The 20,665-nt window shown below is 37.3% G+C and overlaps 1 protein-coding gene across 14 annotated transcripts in view; it reads left to right on the top strand.

Annotated features, from left to right (window-relative positions):
- Window positions 1-20,665, top strand: part of DMD (dystrophin) — a 1,151,138-nt gene that overhangs the window by 521,077 nt on the left and 609,396 nt on the right. For all 14 annotated transcript variants that reach the window (XM_077781657.1, XM_021553010.3, XM_021553014.3 and 11 more), the window contains 4 exons: window positions 1,925-2,086; window positions 11,656-11,766; window positions 16,676-16,849; window positions 18,485-18,640. In XM_077781657.1, coding sequence (XP_077637783.1) covers window positions 1,925-2,086; window positions 11,656-11,766; window positions 16,676-16,849; window positions 18,485-18,640 — 603 coding nt within the window. The remainder of the gene's footprint in view (window positions 1-1,924; window positions 2,087-11,655; window positions 11,767-16,675; window positions 16,850-18,484; window positions 18,641-20,665) is intronic.

Below are 20,665 nucleotides of genomic sequence, written 5' to 3'. Positions count from 1 at the left end.
TATTTTAAATGGTGAGTTTCTCTGCTCATAAGGGCACTGCAGCTCTCAGGAGGAATGGATTCTGCAGTGTGGAATGTGATTCTGCTGTTAGGAATGGATTTCCTAACAGCAAACCACAGAGATCAGTAAATCAGGGATGATCTTCCATGGTTCTTCCATGTTTCCAGGAGGATGACCTTACCCATTAGGTGCAGAAAGCTACTTATCCTGGTTTTGATCTAATGTTTCTGATCTAATAGTGATGCAGGTGGATTGATAGAGAGTGTGTGTCCTGGCCAGGCTTACAAATCAGCAGCAAGTAGTGCCAAGGTAAATGGAAGCAGTGATTTTTAAACTCACTTTTTTAAACAGGCTGAGAAGGTTTTTATGTTAAAATCTCAAATCAGATGAAGATAAAAGTTATTTAAGTAGCAAGCCTCAATACTGCAGTAGGGTAATAATGCCTTGGTGGTTTAGGTGCTCCCATTAACACTGACAGCATGAGTCTGATATGCAAAGCTGCTCAGTTCCAGAGAAGGTTCCTGGAACTTGCAGTGATACAAGATTATCTGATCAGTTGTTTTGAAATAGCACAAAGCAGCTTACAAGAACAAATATAGAAAATACTAGTTGGATTCCTATCCTTTAACTAAGTCAAACAGCTAGCAAGAATGCTCACAAGAAATCATCTTCTTCATTTGTTATAAGTGGAGCTCTGTGAGAATGTGAGCTCTGTGAAGAAGGTGCAGCTATATCAAATATTCTTACTGAATTGCTGAGAGATATTTTTGTTCAAGGCAAGAGTGTTGTAATGGGTATGAAATCAAATTAAAGTATTGCTGGCTTATCAGAGAGAAAAAGTGTGATTTGACTTGAAAAATGGCAGGACATATAGAAATGTTATTTAAAGGGTGCTTGCTTTCACCTTTGATTCATGTCAAATTAAGTTAGTCACCTTATTCTGTGGGAAGCAATATGGCTGGACTTGTACACAGGAAAACGGTGCTGTATTGGAAGTTGTTGGTGATTATTGTGTGCTTTGTATAAAGCAGAAAAAAACAGAAATGCTGCTAGGCAGTAGCTGGGGTCCAAATAAAATATGAGTCTGTGGGTAGACACAATGACAGATGGAAGAATGCACCAGGTTGTTTGTTACTCATTAAATGTCTTATTAAAGTGTTGCAAATACTATTTAAAGTTGACTCATTTATGTGAAGTGTTTAATATATGTGTGTTCTAAGGACAACTTGGATGGAGAATTTATTGTCCTGATTTGTTAAACCATAAACTGAGCTCCTTTGAAAGGAAAACGTCCTTCTCCAAAAAAGGATTGTGTAAAAAACCATGGTGGCACTGCTGGTGGAATAGAAGCAAGATTCGACTTCTTAATTTTTTTCCCACAGGAGGAAGAAAGTAGTCATTGCCTCTTCCCAACAGCTATTTATGCTTCATATGAGAGAAATCCAGCTCAACAGAGTCTTTATCCCTCTCACTTACTGAGGTGGATTGCTTTGGATAGGATTGTGATGACAGTAACCCTATTCTCAGTAAACAAAGTCTCTTGAATTATGTAACAAGATCAGGAGGACCTCTCTGCCTCAGAAAGAAAGGCAGCACTGTCAGGATGGTTTGCTTGTGCAGCTTTGCCATCTTGCACTCTGAATAGAAATCCTCAGTTTACACTTTGGGCTTTTTTTGGCATTCTTTACTTTTTAGAACTTTTCTGTGCAATCTGAGTGTTGTTTGTTTCTTGAGGAGAAAACTGAATGGGTGGCAAAAAGATGCGCAATTTATCCTACAAAAAGGTGGATGGGCACAAGTCAGGAATCCTGCGTCTGATTCTTTGCCTGAACTGTTTTTTGGGGGGAAAAAACAAGAAGTGCGGAAAAAATTGTATTTTATGCATTATTACTTTGAATGCTGATAACATTGTCATTGTTTCTAGGCCGTGAGAAGACAGAAAAGTCTTGAGCAGAGTATTCAATCTGCACAGGAGACTGACAAAACCCTGCGCCTGATCCAGGAGTCCCTGGCTGTTATTGACAGGCAGTTAGCAGCCTACGCTGCAGACAGAGTGGATGCAGCACAGGTCCCCCAGGAAGCCCAGGTGAGTTAGACACAGGTGGAGCTTACGTGTTTACTAGTTTTCTTAATTAACCAAAGAGTGTTTGATTGTCCCTCAGCCTCTCATTAAAGAGGATTTGCATCATGATCACCTAGAAAGTGCAAGCAAATTTTGTGTAGGATTACTTTGAGAAGTTTAAGCTACTCTCCTAGAAAAGTCATATTTTCCTCCTGATTTATATTTTATACCAGTCCAGAAGATGTAAAGGACCATATATGTCATGGAAGACTATGCAGTAATTTTAAAAAAGAAAGGATAAAAAACGTGGTTCTTTAAAATCCAGCACCCATCCTAGAAAAAGGAAACTCATCATCATCACTACTCTGAGATGACTCTTTTGCAAAGTTGATATGTGGTTTATTAATAAATTATTGAAACACAGACAACATTGTTAATTATTTCAAAATGTGCACATCAATGTACTTATATTTAAATTTTTACAGCTCAAGTAAGTTCAATAGAAAAAGCTTTTCCCTATCTTTACACATGGTTTATTTAGCCTTTGAAATAAAAAAGTCCATCCAATTATTATTTTTTTTTCTCTTTCTTTCTTCTGTAAGGTCTGCTTTACTGCAGCATTTAGAGGGTAAAAATATGAATGAAATAAAACCAAACATCTCTGCAATAAAGCTATCAACAGTCTACAATGTTATATACCTCAATTTCTCTGTTAATTCCATCTAAATTTAGGCAGTAAGATTATGAAAGTAAACAGGGAAAAAAAAGCAACTGGGAAGTTGAAAAAGAGTGCTTTTATAATGATATTATAAGAGATATTCAATAAAGGGTTTCTTGGCATGCCTGTAGAGTTCTACATAATTCTAAAAAATAATAATCTTGTATAGTGTGCCTTACATGATCTTAAATATTTTCAGACCTAAATAGATGCACCCCTGAAAATAATTTTTTAAATGCTGCTATGTCTTTGAATTAGCATGTAGATGGATGTACTTTTCAGTTGCTATTTGTGTGTGTGCGTGCGCTTGGAAGTACATCCAGATATTTTTATGTGTATATTGGGACTATAAATGCTACTATAAAAGTAGGATCACATCTGGATTCAGTCTTATTTTGAAAATATTTTTTATCCTACTTGATTTTCTTCTAATATATATCACTATGATATCAGATTTAGGAAAAACTGTTTCAGTTTGAATCCTAAACAATGTTAACTATCTGTTAATTCTCTTGAATTACTTTTCTTCTTCCTAGAAATATGAATGATGTAAGCAATTTTTTAATGAGATAAAAATTAGCATTTTTAAAAGAGCTATCACTTTAATTTCTCATCTTGTAATTATATGAAGTGAATACATAAGAAAAAAAAATATGAAAATGTCCCTTTTTTTTCTGGTGTGTTTGGACCCTTTCATATTTAACATGTCCCATGGATCCATCTGATTTATGTGCATTGTCAGGTACCATATTGAGAATTACTACAGACTGTGTAAAAGGAAGTGATTCAGGACTTCAAAAACTGAAGCAGCACAAAACCCAATCAATCTTAATTAGCACAATCTCATAAGAAATTTCAGCCCAGTGCCTTTGTAGAACTTGTTATTTTCTGGAGATTTTATTGTCCAATGTCTTGTTCACCTGATTGTATAATATCCACTGTGGGAAAACCAGCATAGAGTCTGCTGAGTTTTTCCCTTTCATGTTTTCATTTTATGGTGCCAGTGAGCCCCAATGAAAAAAACTTAATTAACATCTGAACAAGTCTAAAGCAAATATTGAAGTTCTCTGAAGTTCAGTTGTGAATCTCTTTAAAACCCTTAGAGGGAAAAGGAATAAAAAATCATTTTAATGTGGGTGCATAGACTGAGTCATTCCTCCAGCAAAGAGCCACCCCAGCCAGTGTCAGAATAGGCACATCCTGAATGGCCCCGTCTCCTGTGGAGCTCTGCTGGCACCATTCTTTCACAGAGCTGAAAACAGTTCATTCATATAAGGCACCTAGAATAGTGTCTGCACAGCTGGAATGGGAATCTTTCAGTCAGTGATGTTGCTTTCTGGGCAGGGATCAGTTTACCCATGCTGAGGGATTTAGCAACCCATTCAGCAATATGTGGTGCATTTCTAAAAGAACATGTGGGGGGATTTATAATCAGAAAGATGCTGAGCTTGGGAGCTCTGTGTGTTTGCTTTAAAATTTTCAAATCCATTTAGAGCATTGATAGGAGGAATAATTTTTGTTTCAGCTGATCAGAAATTAACAATAAAACAATATTATATTTAGCTCCTCTTTTATAAGTGGAATGATCAGTTTAGCTTATTCAGAAACTTGACAGCAAGAAAGGGGAGTCCAATGTGTGCTGTTCCTAGGATCACTTTTTGACTGTAAATTCTGTGTGTTTCTTACTCCACCCTGTGGTGCTGAGACTTTAATGCTAGAAAACCAATGTTACCTGAAGTATTTGGAGTAGAAATAAAGATGATGTTTTCAGACAAAAAAATGGACAACATCTACACAGATAAATCAGTTTAGATTCCTCAAGGCTCAATTATGACAAAACCTTGAGTGAGGAAAATTCTAGAGCAATATTCTGAAAGGAGAGATTATTTGGTGTATGCTTGATCTCATGATCCCCGTGGAAGAATTTTTCATATTTCTAAACTTACAAAAAAAAAAAAAATGCAGAGAATGAAGTCATTTTCCAGGAATTTGCAGTAGGTGATGTTTTAAAAGTATTCTTTAACTGACAGAAGAAAAATAAATCTGTACCAAAAATATTACATTTGTATGACAAAATATTTTTCAAATCATTATTTGTAGCTTTGTTATCAATGAATTTTGATGGAAGAGAGAATTTCTACTTTGTATTTCTGTTTAGTCTCAGTGACTACATCAATATTTTTACATTATGGGAAAGAAAATCAACTTATTTAATTTCTCACCTGCGTATGACAAATCACTTTTTCTGTTGTTCTCCCCAGTCAAAGTATATAAGTCATGGTGTGGAGAATAGCTTAATACTGTGTTTTTGAAAAGTACAAAAATAATTTACCTTTGCAATTAATCCTTGGATAATTTCAGTTCTGCAGAGTTAAGCACTACATGCCTGGGTATTTGTGATTTGTTCAAAAGCAAAATTAATGTGATGATACGACAGCAGAATGGTTCAGTTGTTCAAGATGTTACTTGACAAGATGATGCCAGGTTTCATTGCCTTCAGACTAATAATTTGGGACCAAGAACTCACAGTTGTCTACTTAGGAAAGTGTTAAAGTTATCTACTGTTGAGGCGCGGCATGCGCTCCTCGCCGCGGCACTCCGAGCCGTGCTGGGCGGTGAGGGAAGAGAACGGGCGGCCGCTTTCCCCCGCAAGCTCTGCAGTTTCAGTTCGTGGCGCAGGGACAGACGAAGGCGACACGGGACTTGGGGGGGAACGAGATGGTTTTATTCCATGAGCCCCAAGACCCCGGCGGGCGGGGGGGCAAAGGTTTTATACAGAACTCAGGAGGACGGGTGTAGGAACAGTAACCAATGAGGGAATAGCAGGGGAGGAGTTTAGGGCAGAACTAACATCTGGAAGCTGAGGAGGGGGCTAGAATGAATGACAGGGAAGGTTCTAGGGAAAGGGGCAGGGAAAGGGGGGTTGGGGGGGGAAACAGATATTAAACAAATATCAAATGAAAGAAAAACACACCACCGCATCTCCCTCTTTTACTTTACAAAAAGAAGGAGAATTTTGTGGTTTAAGCAAATTAATAAAACATGCAAATAATATAAAATCATATGATAACATTGTAAATTATTTAAAGGACATGAAAGACACATTATTGCATTTATAGGGCAGGAAGAGTAGTAACAGCCTAAATTAGACACAAGACTGCACAAAACTTGCTGTTTTGCTGCTCTGAGTAACAATCTAAAATAATGTAAATAATGTAAATAATTGAAATAGAATGAAATAATTGACAGAAATTAAACTAAAAAATTTAATTAGAATGATTAAAATTACAACTATCTAATTTGAATAAAATAATTAAATGGAATTATTGGAATTAAATATAATAAAAGATCAACTAAATATAACTAATAAATTTTTAAATTTCGCAGCAATGCAGCAAGCCTGAAGCGATATAGTAGCTGAGTGATTCCTGTAGCAATAATGGTTAAACACAGCCTTTAAGTTAAAAAATATCAGAAAAGACTGAATTAATTATAATTACAACAAAACAACTTAATATAAAATCAAATTGTAACATTACATATTATTAAAAAAACATAAATTGAAAGACATTAAAAAATGATAAACTAATTGTGATTACAACATATGAAATATATAAAAACTTCATCTGGAATATATAAAATTGACTTAAATGAAAGTCCAAATTAAGGGTACAAAGTACAGCAGGATTTGTGACTTCATCTGATTTAGAATTTGCTGCGTCGCGGCGTTTGCGATGTTCAGCTTCTTAAATTCTTAAAGCAGAGTCAGCGGATAACGGCGCTTGTTTTAAAGCAGAGTCAGCGGATAGCGATGTGGTTTGTTCAATTTGAATGTCCGTTTGAGAGGTGGGCATAATATCTTGAGTAATAATTAACTGGGATGATTTTTTTTTTTTTTCTATAAAATATAACTCAACAAACAGATTATTCAAAAATAATCAAAAGCAAAAAGAGGAATTCGTAGTTAAATAAAAAGGAGTATTGGGTAGGGTACATTAAGGAATAGGATAGGGGAATCAGACAATCACTTAATTAGTGATTGCCATGATTAACAGGGGGTATCGGTAAGGGGTGGACCGGGGCGCCGCCATTTCAGGGGGAAGACAAAATGACGGATCCTCAGTCCCGGGTTTCGGCTCCATTTCCTCGGGAGAAGATCCCTCCCGACCCTCCCCCCGGAGGACGAGCCCGAAGAAGGATGGGGGAATATCCAACCCCGCCTCCCCACAATAGGGACTAGCCTCGTGCAGGGACGGTGCAGGGCCATTGGGAGAGAAATGGGACTGGCGGGAAGCCAGGGGCGGAAAAGAAGGGTCAAGGCGGGAAATGGGTCCCGAGCGGCGTGGCCAGCGCCATCTTGAGAGGGGTGCCGGGCACACTGCACTTGGCCTGAGCAGTGTCCGGCAGGGCACTTGGGGCGGCTCGGCCACAGCAATCCCCAAGGGAGGATAGGAAAGGGTTTTAGGAAAGTCCGAGGGGATGGGGGCATAGGGAGCTTCACAGAAGCAAAAAGGGGAAATTTATAGGAGGGGGGGGGGGGCCGCCCAACGCAGCTGGATGTCGGCGCAATGCGTGGGTGTAAAGGGCCCCTTTTAACAACTCTCCTATAGCTAACGTGTCGTCTTCTTAGCTGATCCCTACTGGTGTCTTTTCTACCCCCTCCGTCCAGCCCAGAATGGGGAGGGGAGGATAGAGAAGACAACTTTTTCGAGGAGAAGAAAAAGCGATCTAATCTAGGTCCCCACAGAAGACTAGGCGAAGGATAGCACTCAGTGCTAGCTTCTCCCAGAAAAAGAAAACCCACCCGCTTGCCAGGGACATGCACGGCTACAGCCCGTCTGGGCGCAGACGGGGGTTAAAACGCGAGAAAAAAAAAGTGACAGACCCAGCCGCCCGTCGGGGCGACCCCCACCCCGTGTAGCCTACCTTACCTTGCAGGCTCGGACGGAGATGGCTTGAATCTTCTCCTCGACTCGATGGAAAAGTCGCGCTAAAAACTGGGGATGTTCCTTCTCTTTCGGTTTGGCCCTTCCGGAAGCCTGGGTGTTCCCGTTAAACCAAGACTCGTCCCCGAAGCCTTGGTTTCGGCCACTATCAGCCTCCGGTGGTCTCGCTGCAGATGCTGACCGAGGAATGAACCTCTTCTCGGTCAGTCCCTCTTCAGGCTCCCCCGAGCCGCTGCCAAAACCGCCCTCTGTGTTCTCGGGTAAGTCTGCCCGCCAAAAAGCTCTGCAGCCCGGCTGCCCGTGCAGCGCGGCTGCTCCAGGGCGGGTAGATGGCGAGAACAAAGAGGTCCCGGAGCCTCAATCTTTTTCGCTCGGCGCTCAGCTCCTCTTAGCATCCGGCAGAGCTTTTACGGCCGTAGATGTTCCTCTTCCTTCCTTCTTCTTCTGTGAGGCGGGCGCCCCCACAAATTTGCCCGTTTTTTTTACAAGACGAAGGAGGGAACCATCCTCTCGCTACCATATGTTGAGGCGCGGCATGCGCTCCTCGCCGCGGCACTCCGAGCCGTGCTGGGCGGTGAGGGAAGAGAACGGGCGGCCGCTTTCCCCCGCAAGCTCTGCAGTTTCAGTTCGTGGCGCGCAGGGACAGACGAAGGCGACACGGGACTTGGGGGGGGAACGAGATGGTTTTATTCCATGAGCCCCAAGACCCCGGCGGGCGGGGGGGCAAAGGTTTTATACAGAACTTAGGAGGACGGGTGTAGGAACAGTAACCAATGAGGGAATAGCAGGGGAGGAGTTTAGGGCAGAACTAACATCTGGAAGCTGAGGAGGGGGCTAGAATGAATGACAGGGAAGGTTCTAGGGAAAGGGGCAGGGAAAGGGGGGTTGGGGGGGGGAAACAGATATTAAACAAATATCAAATGAAAGAAAAACACACCACCGCAATCTACACTTACCTTTCGTCTGCTGGAAATTGTGAGAATTGTGTCTTTCAGTCATGTGTGTATCAGTGGTCAGAGGGAAGAGCTGATAAGTGTTATTCAAAAGCTTGCATTTTGTTATATATTAAGTTTGAATATCTATGCAGTTTTCTGTTCTGTACAGGTTGTCACCCTCTACACATCCCCATAGCATCTGAACACTGTGTTTTAACTACATTTGTCATGTCCAACTTCCTCAGTATTGCCTTGTCAGTCATGATCCTACCCTATTCTCCCTTTCTTTTCTCATTTGGACTCTCCAGTTAATATTTCCTGAAAGTTAGTGTCCATAAAAAAGCATGCAGTTTAAGAATTACCTGTTTGTCATTTCTGCTGTATCATCTTCTATGGGTGCTATATATATATGAATAAAAGTTTTGGAAATTTCCTGAAGGACTTCTAGTGACAGCAAATGAGAGTCCTTAACCTGTAGGACACAATAATTTATGCACAGTAGTATTGCTTGGTTACATACAGTACATTATATGTTCTAAAAATTAAATGAAGACAAGTTTTGCTCTTTTATTACGAAAAATAGAAAAGAAATAGACAGGAACCACTGGAAAAAAAAAAAGAGATAATACAAGAAAAAATAGTGTTTTCTTATGGACTGAGTTAATGCAATAAATTGGCACACAAAAGTCGGAAGGCACACAAAAGTCAAAGCGGTAATTTAAAAATTGAATTATAATGGACATTACAGGCAAGTGTTATAAATTCTTTTATATCTGTTCATGACTGATTTAATTTTTCTGCCGGTGAGCAGCAGTAGCAAATAAAAAAAGAAAAAGAAAAAAAGGCTTTCCTTGCTATTAGCTTTACTAACTTTTCTTTTATATTTCCTCTAATGTGTTCTCTCCAATTCCACATTTTGATGCCAGAGAAGATGACACTTCATCTCTCTCCTGCAGATCAATTTAAAATAGTAAGAAAGAACAACCTCTATGCAATATCCCATAATACCTAATTACTTTAACACTGCTCTTATCTGTGCTGTGTTGTTCTGACCTATTCAGATAAGAACTGTTCAATTATGTGCTTTCCAGAGAGACTCTGAGGTCGAACAAAGTAAATTAGAAAATGGAACCAAAAACCAGTTTGTTGATGAGGTGGAGAAGCAAACTGTTGAAACGCTTGGGTTTATATGGTATATTTTTTAGCATTCAGACTTGTTTCTTCCTTTCATATGCAATTCTAACATCCAAGACATTAAAAAATTATTTAGCTTCAGGTACTAACTAAATCACCACCTGTTTGGTTTGTGTGCAGCACAAAAATGGAAGATAATCCTGTTACAATTCAGGCACACTTCAGGGGAAACTTTAAACTTAGACAAGGACAAAATAAATGCTCAACATCTAAATAAACCTTCTTGATGGAATTGTTCTTTTAATTGACCATTTTTTTGTTTTCTCAAAAATTAAATATTATATTTTTAAAATTTATATTACTTGCTTCAGATGTTCCTGGCCATTCATTAAATAGCCCTGTGAAAGAGAGCTCAAAATATGAAAAATCAATAATATATAATTATGATAATTTTAAAAGAAAAAAATAATCTAGATTTGGAGCTTTCTACTAATAATTCTTTCTTTTACAAATACTTTGCTTTAGAAAAATATTCTAATTCTCCAAATATTACTGAATAATTTAGTCATACATATTCTTGTAAGTAAACTTAGACTGAATGGTTTCATGTATCTTTCTTTGTCTCTTAAAATTTACTTTAATAAGTATTCAGTATAACTTGTGAAAACCTGCTTGTAGTTAAGTGTTGAAATACATAAGACATTATGATGGTATACAAGTCATTATAACCATGTAATATCTGTATAAAGTAGGCAGCATATGGTGTGCACAGCTTTGTACTTAATAACCTATGAAAATCTGGTTAAAAATACATGTATATTAATTTTTACTATTAAAGTTACTGTAGTGTAAGATAAATTTATGTCCATATATTTCAAATTATAGCTGGTCTTCAGGGCATCTGAAAAATGCTATATGCCATTAAAAATAACATTAAATAATAAAACATGTTTTAATGCATGAGTAATGGCCTCAAATGCATCTCATGGTGGGAACATAGCTTTGGGTCCTTATTGCATAGGGTAATTTCTTTCAGTGGTGCTGCCTAGCAATTCTGCTAATAACAATTTTTTATTTTCTAACAATTTGAGCATAATTATATGTGAATCTTCCTCAAGTATATTGCATCAATATATTTTCTAGGAATTCTTTTCCATTACATTGCAGTAGCCAGCACTGTTTAAGTTAATTTTGTCTTGTAAGGTTGATTAATGGTGAACCAAAAAAAGCTGATATTTTTTTTTTTGGATCACACTGATTTTGCATACAGACATAACAAGAAATATGTATTAGAAAATACATGAAGTGAGTATAATAATGAGCTGCTTGTCATTGTGCTTTGAGCTACAGAGGACTGATATTGAACATAGATTCTGGTCATTAGTATGCCAAAAATTGTATACTGTTTTAGATATATCACAGCTCTCTAAGATGAAGGTGATGCTATATTTGCAGGATACTTTGATCTGTTTTCTCTCAACTTGCCTGGTGATACTGTGGAAATGAGAAGAATTAAGAATAGTGAAGCAAATAACTTTTCTTTTTTTTTTTTTTCTATGATTAATTTTTAATATTCTTACCAAATGAAAACTGTTGTTTTCCTCCAGAAAAAAAATAAATCCACATTCAGTCCCTCAACCATCTTTGCCACCCTCTGCTGGAGCCGTGTTTCCCTTGCCCTGAGAAGGCCAGGGCTGGACGCAGCACTGCAGACAGGACTGAGCAGAGGGGCAGGGTCACCTCCCTCGTGCTGCTGCCTGTGCTCTACAGACTGGTCCTGCTGTTTAACATGGTTCAAAGTCAACTTAGCATGCAATTTTCCCTCAGACCTTGCTGATTGCTGTCTTTGTTTTCCAACAGAAAATACAATCTGAGTTAACAAGCCACGAGATTAGTTTGGAAGAGATGAAGAAAAGAAACCGGGGTAAAGATGCTGCCAAAAGAGTCCTTTCCCAAATTGATGTGGCACAGGTGGGCAAATTTTATTTCTACCATTTTTCCTTCTCTCATTCAAATTACTATGAGTGGTACTATTACTCTGTCAGGGTCAGCTTTTCGGGACCCCAACAGTGTAAAAGTCTTTTCCCTAGCCTGTCGCCGCCAAAGGAGGAGTCTGGAATGCATCCTATTGAGTTTTCAAGGTTATTTTTTCTTATCTATAACATTCTTTCTCTGGCCTGCCAAGCTCTGCCTAGCAAGTCCACCACAGCATTCTGCCCTGAACTTTATATACTCAAAACTATGTGTAGTATGTTTTCAATTTTGTGCCAATTCCTGTCATCTGTGTTAGACAGTGAATCTCTACCTTAAACCAATAGAAAAGTGCCACCATCACACCAAGACATGGAGGACAAGAAGAAGGAAAAGGCAAGGACATGCCCAGATTCCTCCAACTTGACCCCCTGAATTAAATTCTTAAAAAACCCAAATTTCTACCTTTCCATCCTATGTTAATTCAAATATCACACTACTCAAACCCTTGTGGCTTGTAATTCCTCATACAAAATTGTCAGCTTTTTCCACAGGCTAAAATTGAAGCCACAGATGTTTTTGACTTGTTGCCAAGGTCTCTGAAACCCCTGCCAGGGTCTCGAGACAGCCAGGGCAGCCAGAGGGATGTCCTGGACTCTGACATTACTCTACCTTGAAGTGTTCTTAAGGTATCTCTTCTGCTTTAGCTATTCCTTTCTAACCAGAAAATCAGAGTGGATAAAGCATACCATCCACATCTTCCTGCTCATTTTTTTATTCCAGCCTTCCTGTGTCACTGGCAGCAGTTCTAAGGTGTGCAGGGCTGATCTAATCAGCTGGTAGGGACACCTTGTAATAGGGGGTGCTTTGAATGTGCTGAGGTTTCAAGAGGTAAAACTACAGTGGAGCTTTTCTGATGTAAGTTTTGAGGTATTGGAAAATGTTTACTGTCAAAAAGAGGTTAAAATATTTGGAAATTTTTAGTAGAGCCACATTTGAAATAAAAATTATGCTGAGCTCTGCAAATCAGGCATCAGTTTAAAATGTCAGATAATGCATTATTTCATCTAGTTAATAGATACTGACCTTCTTGAAAATAAAGAAGGATGAATAAACAGCAAAAAATACACATTTTTACCCATTAACGATAGGTTCTTGACTATATTGGTGGTTTGTTTTTTGTTGGTTTTTTGTTGGCTTTCTTTTGTAGGTGGCAAAATAAATTTTCTTAATTCATTCAAAAGACAAATAATTTATTGCTGTTTTTTGATTCGTCCCTGCCAAGTATTTCTAGGCACCTCAGTTTGGGTTTTAATTTTTATTATGGGTATGATTAATTGCTTTTTAGCAGTTAATTATTTGAAACTAACAAACTGACATTTTTAATGTTTCATCTTACATACAGGACTAGATATCTTTGCTGAGAATATTTATGTTTCCTCATTTTTCAGCCTTTCTTCATACTAACTCACCTTCTGATGGTCTCCATGGCAGCTGTGAAGATGCCCATATTTCATCAGTGAAATGCAGGCATCAGATGACTGTGTAAATAAATGTTTGTGAATTCAACAACATGCAAGAGAGCACAAACCTTTCTGGGTGCCTTTTTTATTAATCCACCTCTGCAGACATTTATTTTCTTTGTAAGGTTTCTCTAACTGATTATGTGCACCAGTTGGAGTTTTAAAAAATTGGTGGAGGGCATCTTGAGACACTGTCTTGCCAACATTATATAAAATATAAACAAAAAAGTACTAATTTACATTCATAATGTAAATATCAACTACCAAAGCAGGTAGAAGCTGAGCCCTTTGTTATACATATTTATAACTATAGTTGATTTTAGGCCACTGAGCTCTCTTGAATTCCTTTCCATCAGTATGTTACCTTTAGGGGTAAAATATATTTTATGAAATCAGTCTTCACTTACTACTTTCTGAATAGCATTCTCACTTACAAATAATTTCCTCTTTGTTTTTTTTCACTAAGTAATATTTCTAATTTGACATTTATTCTATTGTTAGTTACTTATTTAGTCATAAAGTAAAAAGCTATGAAAATAAAGAAATGCATTGAGATTTTGAAGAAACTGGTAACTGTGGCCAAATTTATCCTGGCTTTTTAGATTATTGTAGGCTGAAAGTTGAGTTCTGATTTCTAAACTTAAGGGGAAAACTATGATTAGGAAAACAAAGATCTATTTCTGACATAATGATATAGTACTTAGTTAGTCGTAACAGACTGAGAATTATTACATCAATGCAAAATCTTTTCTAAGGAATTATTATTTTTTTTTAATTCAGTACTGAGTGCTTTTCTAGCCAACTTTTTGAATACATCTTCAATTGTCTATTTTTCAGACTGACAAATATATTAAAGCACACTGAAACTTTCAAATAAACATCTTTCATTTTCCTGTAATTCTTTATAAGTTTTCCATTTTAAAAATGACTTTTTGAAACAAAGTGATCACACATTTTACTCAGGTACAATATGGCTTTATACAATGATTTTTGTGCTGTGACAGGTACAAAACATTTTTTTTATTATTTTCTTTATGTTCCAAATTTTTTAAAATACCCACATTGCTTATTTTGCTGCTTTTAAGCATTGAGATAATATTCTTTTAAAACTGTTGGTGATAAATATATGTATATAATATAGGTGTTACTGTTAACTGTAAGAACTTGAGTAAGAGTGCTACAAGATAATTTAGATCCCACATGTATATCAAGGGGTTTTCTTCTCCCTACAGATCTGCAGTACTATTCAATTCTTCAGTGATTCTTCACAGGTGGCTGTAGTTTTCTCTGCTATAAATATTGTCACTCTCTCTCTAACTAACTTCTAATGTATTCACCAATACAAATGGTAACTGATACAGATGTGGCAATGCAAGATTTTCACAGGATTGGACCTTCATCAAATTGGAGAGAATTAAAAATTAATTACATATATATTTAGTATATGAAAACACACTGAAGAAAAATAAGGCCATTATTCCTACAATTGTTCTTTACTTTTACTCAATTGTCCACTTATTCATAGTGAGAAAGTCTTCCTTTCTTATTTCATTGGATCTGAATTTCATGAAAAGTGTTCAAAGAGGAAAGTTGTTGGAAGGAGCTGCTGGATATTTACACACTTTTCTGTGGTACCCCAGGTTGTTTGCTGCTTGTGATTTCTACCTCCTTTACAAATCTGATAGATGTGGGAAGGATTTCTGCCAATGCCTGCCGCGCTCCTGCCCCGGTTCCCTTTGTCTCAGCCCCGGCTAGCTCTTGTGGGGCGAGAGTGGGCGATGGAGGCACCCTCCGCCGCTCCCAGCTGGGGTTTGGAGAGTGCCTTTGTGGGTTCCGGGCAGCGCTAGCACGCCTTGCGGTGGTAAATGAAGAGCGGATCCTGCTGGGGGCTAAGTCCGAGTTTATTGTAGCCCAACGGGGCCAAATGTCCTAGAACGATGCCAGCCAACAGGAACAAGCACAAGGTGCTTGCACTGGCTTATAAACTGTAAGGGAGGGGTATCCAACGACCAATGGGGATAGGGATAGGGGGTGGCTCCGGGATGGGGGGATATGGTGGGGTCCAATGGGGGAAGGATATGGGGGGAGCCCCAGGTCCTCGCCCAATCACCCGGTGCCCTGAGTAGAAGCTTCTGGATGGATGGGAAGGGGCACCGAGTGATAGACAAGGCACCCGGGGGGGGTAAAATGCCTCTTTCAGGGTGATGGATAGATACTGGGAAGGCGGGAAGGGCGGACAAGGTGGGAAAACTGGGGATAAACCAAGTTGCACACGGGGGTACAAAGGAATAAACCAATACATAATACAGGGATAATAAAACATACAAATAACACAACTCCACATCTCCTCCTTTTTTTTGTTTAAAAAGAAAGGGGAAATGGGCAAAATGAGTCTTTAAACGGGGACTGAGCAACTCCACAAATGCCTATGTATAGACCAAGTCTATGCCTTATTACAGTTTTTCCTCAAATCTGTATGACACAAACTATATCGTAGTGGAATAAAGTGTCCAGGGTTTGAAGATAAAAAAATCGGAACTGTGTTTGGAGATGCTGAATTCCTATTTCTTTGCTATTTCTTACTGACATTTATTCTTTTCTTTTTGTTCCCAAAACAGTGGAAAAATTTATTCAATAATACTTCACTCTGTACTTCTATAGAGAAATTAGTTCTTTTTCAAGTAGATAATTAAAATTTCTTTTCTTTATTTTTAATTATTTCCCCTTTCCCCTGAGCTAGGGATCATGTGAGCAAGCAGTCTAATTAATGCACAAAGAAAACTGTGAAAATGGTGAAATTAGAAGCCAAGCTTGTCACAGTTTTTTTTTTTTTTTTCCTGCCTTCAAAATGTCTTTCTTTTTACTCTAGGTTAAACTTTTTTAAAATTGAAATATAAATCAATTTTATACTCTAAATTTTGTGGTTTGTGCTAGACCTACTTACTGCCAAGCTACATTATTTAGGTTTCTTTGAAGGACTAAAAGATTCATTCCTCAAACCAAGCAGCAGCAACTGATAGAGTAGAAGAGCATTCACTCTGCAATGTGGATGCCTTATCTTCAAGTCATTAATTTTTTTTTTCCTCACACCCTCAAACATTTTGCATATTGAAAAATATAAAACTTCTCCCTTTCTTTATGTGTGTATTCAGGCTCTTTTGCCACAGGCTCTGCTGCATCCAGTGTCCTGGATGATGGAAGAATTTTTATCCTCCAGTGCAGACCCAAGATTCTCTGCCACTGGCATTTTCCCCAAAGGTTTTGTAATATTTTAATAAGAAATTGCTGATTGACAATGTATTCTAAGTATTCTGTATCAGGACTAAGACTTGTCTTCAGCACTGATTTGATTTCACACTTTCTACTTGCCCATGTTTCCTTTCCAGAAAAAGCTGCAGGATGTGTCCGTGAAGTTTCGCTTGTTTCAGAAGCCAGCCAACTTTGAACAGCGCCTCCAAGAATGTAAAAGAATTCTAGATGAAGTGAAATTGCAGGTGCCCAAGCTGGAGATGAAGAGTGTTGAGCAGGAAGTAGTACAATCACAGCTGGATCATTGCATGGTGAATATCTAGGATGCTCTCTTTCTATTGGCTTTATGCAGAGAAAGCTAAAATTAGAGATTATTGTCCTTAATTCAGTTACACAAAAAAAAAAAAAAAAAAAAAATTCAAAACCCAAACAAACAAATAAAAACCCCAGAAAAGCAACAAACCCACCTTCCAGAACTCTAGACAGGCACTTTCACTATATGAGGATACCAGTTAGGATCCCTTTCTAATTCCCAGATTCCGTCCTGCAATTAAATTTATCTCTAAATTTATCTAGAGCCATATTGGCTCTATTTTCTATATTCTACAGTCATGGAACTCTGTGACATAACCAAAAGAGGTGTTACAGAGCATAAGTCTAATTTAACCAGGAAACACAAAGCATAATGGAAAACCATAGATTAAAACTTCCATGAGATGGCATGCTATGGCTTTCTTTCAGTTCAAGAGCAAAAGTAGATCTGAATATGTCCTAAGGAATATGAGAAAAATATGTACAGATCTCTTTAATATCACTATAATCCTGCTCCCCTTAAATAAATAAAGCTAAATACCTTATTCTTGATGATGATAAAAAGAAGATTGTAAAAACAAAAGTAACTAGTTGTTTTTTTTTTTTTTGGTTCATCTTTATTTGATTTGTTTACTGGGGGTTTTTGTGTTGTTTGTTTTTTTTTCCCTTGGGGCAATGGCATGCCTGAAGGTTATCCCCTCCTGACCTCTTTCAGATGTAAATGTAGAAAGAATTTAAATTTAAAAAATAAGCATAGGACAAGTCAATGTTATTGCTTCACATTGTTCATTTTTCTTAAATGAAATTGCTCTTCAATTCAGATTCATGTGAGAATGACATTCTTATTAGAATTATGTAGTTCTTAGAAGCTCTGAATTAATATGTCTTCACTCAGCAGCTGGCTTTTGCAGCCCTGATGTATTTTGTGAAAAACTTATAGTGATTTTAGAGCATCTTTAACTACAAGAATTCTCATAAGGTTCCTGTTTTTCAAAATCTAGCTATAGTATATATTCAGATTTTAGACAATGTGCATCATACAACAGCTTCCTAATTTGTGGGATGGTTTTCAGGAATGAAGAATTTATTATCATATTAAGCACCTAGAAAGGAGCTGGACTATACACATATTACTCTAAGTAAATAAAGTAGTAACTCTAGGTCCATCTCATTTTGTTACTTTTATTAACTAAATTTTTTAGAGCATGAAACTTACTAAATGTAGGGGTAATCCTCTATCCTTCCAGTCTCTAGATTTAGCAGTATGAAAAAATGACAGAATTTAAAGACCAATGGGTATTTGTAGTTCAAATACGTCCAACATTCTGCATGAGTTGACAGAAGATATCTGTTGTTGTTTTAAATACTGCTTTTTTTAAGTTTTAAAACAATTCTGTCACAGCCTAAAACAATTAATAATGATGTGTACTTTCTCATGTATAACATTTTTGACTGAAATTAGTTTAGTTATTAGTTTAGTGAATTAGGTTTTGATGACATATCACTGAAGTCACTGTTTGTAAAGATGGACTGTTCTGAATTTGTTCATTTGGATTCTGAATACTTCCAATGGTCTTTTCTAGTTTTCATGTTGTAAAGGTGATGTTTCACTTTTTATATTTCTATTTGATTAGAAATTATATAAAAACCTGAGTGAGGTGAAGTCTGAAGTGGAAACAGTGATAAAAACCGGGAGGCAGATTGTTCAGAAGCAGCAGACAGAGAACCCAAAGGAACTGGATGAGAGGCTTACAGCTTTGAAGCTGCAGTATAATGAATTGGGTGCAAAGGTAAGTGTTTTTAATATAAAGCCATGTACTGGCAAAGTGAAAAGTAACCTTGGTGTGGTACGTAGTGGGATTTTTTACTGGTTCCTTTCAAGGTTCTTCCAGTGGGAGAGAAGGAGTGGAGGCAAAGGCAATCACCAGCAAGGCTATTCAGTTGCTCTGAAAAAAAAAAAAAAAAATAGAAAAATAAAAAATTTCCTTTATAGCAATTAAAAATGTTAGTTTCTTATTATTGACTTTGGTTTTTTCTGTTAGTTCATTGGTTTTTAGAGTTCAGATGGGGGATATTGTTTCATTCTGATGCCTCAAAGAGTCACTTCAGATTAGAAAATTACTTAGATCAAGTTTTACTTATAGGGCTGCTTCATAAAAGAGAAAAGTCTACCTTTTAAATTACTACTCCCTCTGACTTAAATCTTAAAGTATATATAAATCTTTAAGTATAGATCTTAAAGTATATAATTTCCATTTCTTGCTGTTTAAACTTCTGCTAAACAAAAAAGCTCTTGCCACTGAATCTTTCCTTGAGAGGCACTTGTGTAAAAATCAACTAAAAAGAGTAGGATGCACAGGCTCCTAACCAATATTAACTAGACTCAGAAGAGACGTTGTGACATTGTCCTAAAGAAGGCTTCATTTAAATAATTCAGTTAACACATATCCTTCATTGTTTTGTTTCTCTTGCCTCATTAGAACTATTCAAAGAACTTCTGAGGACTGTAGGATGAGAGTGAATTTGGTGCTGTGACTGGATGACTGAAAATTGTGAAAGACAGTAATACCTGTCTGGTTTTTTTCTAAAATTTATGCACTTGAAAAACACAAAACAGGACAGGAAGCAAATTCTTAATTTTTAGATTATAAATTATTCAAATTATAAATTATTAATGACTAAGAAAATGAGCCCATGGTAATACTGAGAGCCAGTATGTGGTTCAAACAGATAATGAGAATCAAACCCCGGTAACTACAGTACGATAAAGCAATAAGAGTTATGTTACTTTTGACAGAGATAGTACACATTTGGGAATGTGAATTAAACCAGTTCTCTCTTGCTAGAAAGTAAAGGTATTAAGTGGCATCAATCTCTTGAGTGTCAGGAAAACTGGAGTCTGCTTCAGTAGGTGTGGATAGCTGTCATTTGGGATTGGATAATATGTTTGAGCTCTCCATTATTTTAGAAAGAACTGTGGCATTTATTCCTGCATTATGTTTAACTTAATAGCAAACAGGTGCCATTATTGTAGGAAACCTCTCTTATCTAATGAAGGGATAAAAATGTACCATTAGGGAGCCATTAGTGACTTGAAGTGAGCCATATTGCAAATTGATGTGTCTCAAAAATTTGCAGTGCTGAGCTTAGCTCTGCTGCCCTAGGTGGAATTTCTCAGATTTAATTTTGCTCAGCATAGTAATTAACAGTTTAAGAGAAAGTCATAGAAGCCCAGATATATAGAAATAAAGGAATTGAATAACCATTATCAGCACTAATTGATTGCATTGAGAAAAAGACTTTTTAAGAGAAAACTAACAATAGTTATAACTAATAGTAAGCCTTAGGACTGAAATTTATGGTCTGAGGGAAAAACACATCTTCAAGCATAGCTTCACTTCTGTGATTTGTAGGTACTGTTTCATGAGGCCTCCTCATAAATAAACTCACTATCACATTTTCTGACCCAGAAGGCCTTTAGAGGGCACTGTTTCCTATTTTTCTGTAGAAAATACATCTTCACATTTGAGATACTAAGAAACCGATTAATCAGTAATCTGCAATATGCAATGTATATGGAGATAATGTAGTATTTATATAATAAACGTGTTATAGATTTATGTAGAAACACAAATATTCTATCTCGGTTTTGTCAAGTATGAGTAACTTCATTTTATATTATACCAGGTGTTTAAAATTCTTAAAAAGGCAGTCAAGTTCAGGGTAGTGCACTTTGCATTGTATTGCTGCAAGGTACAGTTATTTACAATTGCTATTACACTCTTCGGAAGAAGATGTGGAAAACCTGGCTCCAT

The sequence above is a fragment of the Lonchura striata genome, chromosome 2 (assembly GCF_046129695.1).
Source record: "Lonchura striata isolate bLonStr1 chromosome 2, bLonStr1.mat, whole genome shotgun sequence".
In the NCBI taxonomy this organism is placed as follows: Eukaryota; Metazoa; Chordata; class Aves; order Passeriformes; family Estrildidae; genus Lonchura; species Lonchura striata.
Note: the sequence above shows the minus strand (reverse complement) of the source record. Positions and strands in the feature narration are given on the sequence as shown.